Source organism: Centrocercus urophasianus, unplaced genomic scaffold (assembly GCF_019232065.1).
Source record: "Centrocercus urophasianus isolate 14NV4802_14NV808 unplaced genomic scaffold, USGS_Curo_1.0 seq_1449, whole genome shotgun sequence".
In the NCBI taxonomy this organism is placed as follows: domain Eukaryota; kingdom Metazoa; phylum Chordata; class Aves; order Galliformes; family Phasianidae; genus Centrocercus; species Centrocercus urophasianus.
The window spans coordinates 1-7,173 of NW_024884641.1; the positions used below are offsets into that span (position 1 = coordinate 1).

Consider the following 7,173-nt stretch of genomic DNA (forward strand, 5'->3'; position numbering starts at 1 on the left):
TGGTGTCTGGGGAGGGGGGGGCAGAAATATGGGGTAAATGGGGACCCAGGTGGGGTTAGAAAGGGGTTGGAGGTAGGAATTGGTGTCCAGGAGGGGGGGACACATTGGGTGTAAATAGGGGACAGGTACCAACATGGGGAGGACACAGGTGTTGAAATAGGTGGGGGGGAAGGGGGGGGTGGGATCCTATTTCCAACACCTGCAGGTACTCTTGGCTGCAGAAAGGGTCTGGAGAGAGTGCTTGGTTCCCAGCAGAGGCACAGCCAAGCACCATTTCCCAGCACTTTAATGAGTGCGTGGTGGAGGGGTGGGGAGAAACAAGAGAGGATACAGGCTGTGTTTATGGGGAGGGGGGAGAAGGGGGGGGGCCCCAGAAGAGTTCCTCAGCGTTGGGGACGCGGGCGTCCCGCAGCTCCCGCAGCCGCTGCAGCACCCGGCCCAGGCTGTGCTCCCCCAGCTGCCGGTTGTCCCGCGTGCGGATGCTGACGGTGCCGTGCTCCTGTTCCCTGCGTCCGACCACTGCGGGGGGACAGCGTGGTTTGGGGGTAGGGGGGGAAAAACAGGTCGGTTAGAGGGGAGAATAGGCTGGTTTGAGGGGGGGGGGGAGCAGGCTTGCAAGGAAAAGAGTTTGGTTTCAGGAGAAAATGGGTTGGTTTGGTGGAAAATAAGGTTGTTTTGGGGGGAGCAGCCCTGCGTGGCACCCAAACATGTGGGTGCAGCCGTGTGCTGTGCACACCCACACCCCCCTGTGCACACACACACACACCCAGTCTGTGCACACCCACGCCCGCGCTGCGCCCATGCACCCTCGTGTGGGCACGCTCAGACTCTGAGTCACACACACGCTCATGGGAAGCCCCCACACCCACCCGTGTCCCCCCTTTATGTGTGCACACCCTCATGTGTTCCCCAGCACACCCACGGCAGCCCCCAGGGGTTCATTTGCAGCCCTATGTGCGCCGTGCCGAGCTGCAGCCCTCGGGCAGAGGAATCCCTGCTGGGGTTTCAAAGGATTCCCAGGGGATCCCAGAAGGTTCCCAGGGAGGCTCTGCGGATGTTTCCAGCCACTTCCTGATGCTCTCACCCCACACATCCCAGTTCCCGTCGGGATGCGGATGCGGAGGTGGGCAGGCGGCCGGGAACCACTGACTCAGTGCTGCCACTCCCATGCCCGGGGGGGGACACACAGCCGGGGGGGACTGGGGTTGACAAGGAGCCTGGGGGTGACCGTTTCCCCCTTACCCAGCTGGAAGTTGTAGTGGGTGAGCTGTGCCCGGCGGATCTTCCTGCCCAGTGTGGCACCTGCATCGGCATCCAGGTCAGCCATCACGCCGTCCCGCCGCAGCATGGCATGGACCTGCCAACATCAGGTCAGTGGGGACGTGGGGGACAAAAGGGGACACGCAGGGCCATTGGGGACAAACTCACCTCACGGGCATAGCCCTCAGTGTCAGGTGCCTGCGGGATCACCATCGCCTGCAGTGGGGAGAGCCAGAGCGGCCTGCAGGGAGGCAGCTGGGGGTAAGGGAGGGAAGGGGATTGGGGCGTCCTTGGGTTTGGGGTCTCCTGGGGACTGGGTTATGTGGGACTGGAGTGCAGCCAGGACTGAGGGAGCTCCAAGAATTGGAGATGGTTTGTGGGATGCCCCTGGAAATTAAAGGGGTTGCGTGGGGATACAGAGGTACCCCTGGGAATTGAGGGTATCTGGGGATGGGGGGGTGCCCCCAGGATGTCCCCAAGGACCGGGGTTGCTTTGGCCCCTCACCATTTGCCGCCGCAGCTCTCGGCCATCACAGCCACCATGCGCTCAACGGAGCCCAGCACGGCGCGGTGGATCAGCACTGGCCGCGCCGTCCCTCCAGCTGCACTGTGGGGGCACAGTGTGGGGGGCTGTTGGTAGGCACTGTGACTCCCAGCACGGCCCATCTCTTAATCTCCCAGTCCTACATATAGCCCACATCTTGCCCCTGCCCCCCACCCCTACCCTTGAACCCCTCCAGCCCCAATCTCTCCAATGTCTCCAACTCTATGCCCTCTAGGTCCCTATTCCTGTCCCTTGGTCCCTGATTTTATCTCCACCCAGCATCCCATCCCCAAACCTGCCCCGTCCTCATCCCTTCCCTGCCTCCTCAATCTTTAATCCTGCTCCCTTTCCCCTACCTGGCATACTCCAGCCCAAACCTCTCGGGCATCTGGAAATCCAGCTGAATGGTGCCACACTGGTGATGCCTCCCCAGTGCATCCTGGATCCGGATATCGATCTGCAAAAAGGGAAGGCAGCAGGGGTAGCTTTTCCACCCTGACATACGTGACACAACAGCCCCAGAGGACAATAATGGGTCCTTAGAGCCTCCTCCAATGTGATGCAAAACCAAACTCACCTTGGGGCCATAAAAAGCACCGTCACCCTGACTCAGCTCCCAGGGCTCCCCAAAATCTTGGAGGCTCTTCTCCAATTGCTGCAAGAGCAAACGGGAAGGGGGAGGGAACACGATGTGATGCTCTGGATGCGATGCATAGATGTGATGCTTGGAGGTGGAGGAGCAAAACCGGAACACGACGCTCAGGGTGTGTTGCAAAGGAAAGACACATGGGGTGGGATGTGCAGGAGATGCAGTGCCAACACTGTCCCACCTGCTCAGCACGGTCCCAGGTTGCAGCATCCCCCAGGAAGCCATCGGGGCGTGTGGCCAGAGCCATTTGGAAGGAGAAGCCCAGCGTGGCGTAGACAGAGCGCACAAAGTCCAGGCAGGCACCGATCTCTGCCTCCAGCTGTGGGACAACGCTGTGAGCAGGGAAACGGGGGACACAGAGGGGACACAGGGGGGACACAGGGGGGACACCCACCTGCTCCAGTGCACAGAAGATGTGCGCATCGTCCTGCTGGAAGCGCCTCACGCGTGTCAGCCCGGTCAGGGAGCCGGGGGGCTCATTGCGATGCAGCACCCCAAAGTCAGCCAGGCGCAGCGGCAGCTCCCGCCACGATCGTGGCCGGTGGGCGAACATGAGACTGCCAACAAGTGGACAGATGGACGGACGTCAGCTCTGCTGAGCCTCCCCCCACCCCAGCAGTGTGCTCGGCTCACCAGTGGGCCGGGCAGTTCATGGGTTTGAGTGAGAGCGTCTCAGTGCCGGCGGTGAAGGAGAACATGTGGGCACTGTAGTGCTGCCAATGCCCCGAGAGCTCCCAGAGGCGAGGGCTGAAGATGTTGGGGGTCACCACCTCACTGAAGCCTCTCGCCTGGTACTCGCTCTGTGGGGATGGGGGACATCAGCCTATCCCCAGGGAGCTGCGTGCACCTCACGGTGGGGTCTGAGGGGCAATGGGGCACGGCACTGTCCCCAGCAGTTTGTAGAGGACGGTGACGACACCGGAGCAGCCCAGGGGGCTTTGGGGCCATACCCTGATGAAATCGATGAGGGTGTTGTAGATGTGGGCACCACGGGGCAGGAAGAAGCAGCTGCCAGGGCTGAGTGCATGGAAGAAGAAAAGTTCCTGTTCCTGTGAAGTGGGCCACGTCACTGCAGAGGCCATTAGCAGTCAATTCCCAAGAACTGTCTTACGCAGGGCTCACCTTCCCGATGCGACGATGGTCGCGTAGTGCAGCTTCGTCCTGTGCCTGCTGCCAGGCCTCCAGCTCCTGCGTGCTGGGGAAGGCGACGGCAGCGATGCGCTGCAATGAGAGGCGGCCCGAGGGACCCTGCCAGAACGCAGCCGAGCTCTGCAGGAGGGACAGAAGGGGGTTACGGGATGCCCACCTCCCCTCGGCCCGCATTTCCTGTGCTGCACCTACTGTCAGGATGCGCAGAGCCCCGATCGGCCCCGTGTGAGGGAGGAGGGGACCGCAGCACAGCTGGAGCAGCGGGCCACACCTGCAGGGATGGATATGGGGGGGGGCTGAGTCACCATTCTGCCTCACACAGCCCAAGCTGGGGTCACCGTGCTCACCTATACACAGTGGCCATTGGGGACGTCACCTCCTCCTCAATTCGCTGCAGCTGGAAGCTGTTGTGCTGCGGGGAGTGAGGCAGGTGGCGATGACATGGGTGACATCAGCCTAAGTGACACCAGCGATGGTCCAACTGGGAGGGTGCCACTGCCCTCAGGGAGGGGACAGCCGAAGTCTCACCTTGAAGAGTTCCAGCAGCTCCTCACGGGTGGCCTCAAGGCGCTCAAAGTGGTGCTGGGAACGGGCGAAGGCCATGCAGGCATCCTCCAGCACCGGCAGCTCACTGCGCTGCACCGCCCTGCAGGTACAGGGACACGCTGGGGATGAGGGCGAGGGGCTCCACGGGGCAGCGTCCCCACAGCCCTGTACCTGTCACCCATGTGGGCATCGCAGAAGAAGCCATCCTCAGTGGCGACCGTACTGCAGATCGTGGCTCCATAAAACTGCTCCACTGCTGCTCCCAGGACGAAGGCGCTGGACTGCCAGAAAGCCTGAGCACACAGAAGATGTGGGGACACAGCAGCGATGGGGGGGGGGGGACACAAAAAGCATGGAGGACACTGGGGAAAAACGCGGGGCCATAGCAGGACAGCAGCACTGTGGATCTGAAGGACACTTAGGGGACAACAAGGGGGCACTGGGAATACAGGAGACATGGTTGACATTGGAAATATGGGGGCACGGAGGATGCTTGGGATGGCGGGGGGGAGTGGGGATGTGGGGCTGTAGGGGACACAGTGGGGACGTGGCGCTCAGGGGCACGGATTGGTGAACACGATGGGGATTGGCTGCGGTTGGACCCGAAGGTCTTTTCCAGCCTCATTGATTCAATGACACGAGGAGCACAGAGGGGCACTGGGGGTGCCGGGGGGAGGGGAGGGGAGGTCACAGCGTGCAAACGGAGATGCGGGTACACGGGGAGTGCAGGGCACAGCGAGACTCACAGCGCGGCCCTCCGGCGCGGTGAAGTCGAGCAGCTCCAACTCCGCATCGCTCTCCAAGGGCCGCTTCAGGTCCCGCAGTTCCCCGTTCACCCGGGCCACCACCGCCGAGCTGCGCCTGCGGGGACAGCGCGGGGTCAGCGCGGGGTGTCGGGAGGTGGCGGGGGGGGGTGGCCGGGCCGTACCCCAACTGCTCCGCTACGTGGAGCGGGGTGCTGCGCAGCGCCCGGCCGGGAAGGAAGCGGCCTCCGGGCAGCGAGATGCGGATCGGGGTCCCTTCTGCGGGGCCGCTTCCACGGCCGTCCCCGTCCCGCTGCTCGCGGTCCGCTTTCAGCCGCTCGAAGAGCTGCAGCCGTTCGGCGAAGTGGGGCTGAAGGCGGAGAAAAGGGGTCAAGGGGTGCGGACCCCCAAAATGGCGAGGAGGGGGTTGAGGTTGTATGGGGGGGGGGGGGGGGGGCGGGCGCCCCCGGACCCCCCCCGCCCCCCCCCCCCCGGAGCAGCCGCCGCCCCCCGCGCAACGCCGCGGGCATCGCGGGATCGGAACCCCCCCCTTCCGGCACCGGGCGGAAGCTGCGCTCCTCCACGGGGCGGAGCTCCGCGATTACGGCGTCGGGGGTGATGAGATCCGCCCCTGCGACCTCAGATCGCCCCCAAAAGCTTTCGGGAGGCTGCTGAACCCCCCTCCGGCTTTTGGTCCCCCAAAGCGCCGCCATTTTGTCTTCCTGCGGTCTGAGCCCCCCAGCGCTGCGGACCCCCGCGTGCCGCCATCTTGTGTGCCCGCAGCCGCTCTGAACATCACCCGAAATGACCCGAATCCTCCTCAACGCCCTCACTTTGTGCCCCAGAAATCGGCCCCACGCAACGCCCCACCCGAACGCTTCAGACCCCCGGGTCGCCATTTTGTGCTCCCGAGGGCTGCTCTCCCGCATCGATGCCCCAAATGGCCCCAAAATGCAGCTATGGGGGTTCCTACAGCCGCCCCCCACAGAACGCCCTGAATATCGGAACGCTGCCGTTCTGCCGTCCACAAAAAACGACCCCAACGCTGTGGGTCCCAACGCTGCCATTTTGTCCTGCAGTCAGAGCCCCCCAGCGCTGTGGAGCCCCGCGTGCCGCCATTTTGTGCTCCCACAGCGGCTCCCAGCATCGTGCAAAACGCCCCAAATCCCCTCAGTGCCGTTGTTTTACACTCCTGCAGTCACCCACCCCACAGAACACCCCAAATATTGAAACTTTGCTGTCCTACAGAATGCCCACAAAAACCACCCCAATGCTGTGGGCCCCAACGCCGCCATTTTGTGCTCCTTTGGCCGCTGCCCCACACAGACATCCCAAACCCTCCGGGCCCCACAGTGCTGCCACAATTTTGCTCTCCTGCCCCTCAACCTCTGCTTCACAACCCCACCAGCAGAACTGGGAGCCAACAGTACCCCTATTGTAGGGATGGGGTCTTCTCTTTCCCGGAAACATCGGGTTTTGCCATCCCCCAGGCTGACCCTGGGGCAGCAGCGATGTCCATGTCGGGTTTCAGACCCACATCGGGCTTCAGACCCACACTGCGGTGCCATTTGGTCCTTTGGAGCGGCCGTGCTCCGTCTGCAGCCCTCAGATGGCTGTGCCAGAGCGCTGAAGCTGAAGGAAAAGGAGCCAGAACAGCACAAAGAGGGAAAAACTGGGATGTAAACAAAAGCCTGAGATGCTGAGCGGGGAGAAAGCATTGCTCCTGTCTGGGTGGGAGAGCAGCGCTGGTGGGGATGGAGAGCGGTGGGGCTGCGCTGGGAGGAGAAGAGCAGCAGCTGCCCGGCCCCAGCCATAGCAGGAGGAGGGTTTCAGAGGGGATGACCCCGATCCAATGGGTGTTTTATTAATGGAGGAATACACGTTTCAGAGCGCTCTGCCGTTCCACCGCCGCTTCCTCCAACGCGTGCTGCCCTCTCACATTGACCCTGTGAGCATCGCCCCGACCAACAGGGAAAAGCAAACGGCCCCATTGACGGTGCTTTAGGAACAGCAACAGCTCGCCCTCCTGCAGCTCAGAGCCCGGTTGTTCTGCAGGGTTAAAACACACAAAAGCAAACTGAAGCCCCCCAGCCATGCACATCATCCAGCAGGCGGTGCTGAGCACTGAGAGCTGCCCGGCGTCCATGCGTCCATCCGTGTGTCCGTCCATCCATCCGTGTGTCCGTCCATCCATCCGTGTGTCCGTCCATGTGTCCACATTCCCCTCCGGCTCCACTTTAGGAACCACCGCTTCGTTTATCGTTACTTTATGTAAAAAAACC

General features: G+C 62.6%; 1 protein-coding gene across 1 annotated transcript; it reads right to left on the bottom strand.

The window, feature by feature from the left end:
* Positions 1-269: 269 nt before the first annotated feature.
* TARS2 (threonyl-tRNA synthetase 2, mitochondrial) lies at positions 270-5,820 on the bottom strand. The gene is made up of 18 exons (XM_042815240.1): positions 5,497-5,820; positions 5,077-5,441; positions 4,895-5,009; positions 4,320-4,441; positions 4,131-4,248; positions 3,950-4,014; positions 3,795-3,873; positions 3,576-3,722; positions 3,404-3,502; positions 3,087-3,253; positions 2,848-3,010; positions 2,635-2,772; positions 2,382-2,459; positions 2,161-2,261; positions 1,766-1,867; positions 1,429-1,501; positions 1,243-1,357; positions 270-519 (listed from the first exon to the last, which is right to left on the bottom strand). Exons 1-18 carry the CDS (start codon positions 5,818-5,820, stop codon positions 341-343), a joined length of 2,550 nt encoding a protein of 849 aa, XP_042671174.1. The 3' UTR covers positions 270-340.
* Positions 5,821-7,173: the final 1,353 nt, after the last annotated feature.

What these genes read in the sequence shown, in the direction of transcription:
- TARS2 (XM_042815240.1), bottom strand. Translation starts at nt 5,820, where the DNA reads ATGCGGGAGAGCAGCCCTCGGGAGCACAAAATGGCGACCCGGGGGTCT. An exon ending in CCCTCATCGATTTCATCAGG is followed by an intron (nt 3,254 to 3,403) that starts GTATGGCCCCAA and finishes CCATCCCCACAG; the next exon opens with AGCGAGTACCAGGCGAGAGG. An exon ending in CCTGGGACCGTGCTGAGCAG is followed by an intron (nt 2,460 to 2,634) that starts GTGGGACAGTGT and finishes TTGCTCTTGCAG; the next exon opens with CAATTGGAGAAGAGCCTCCA.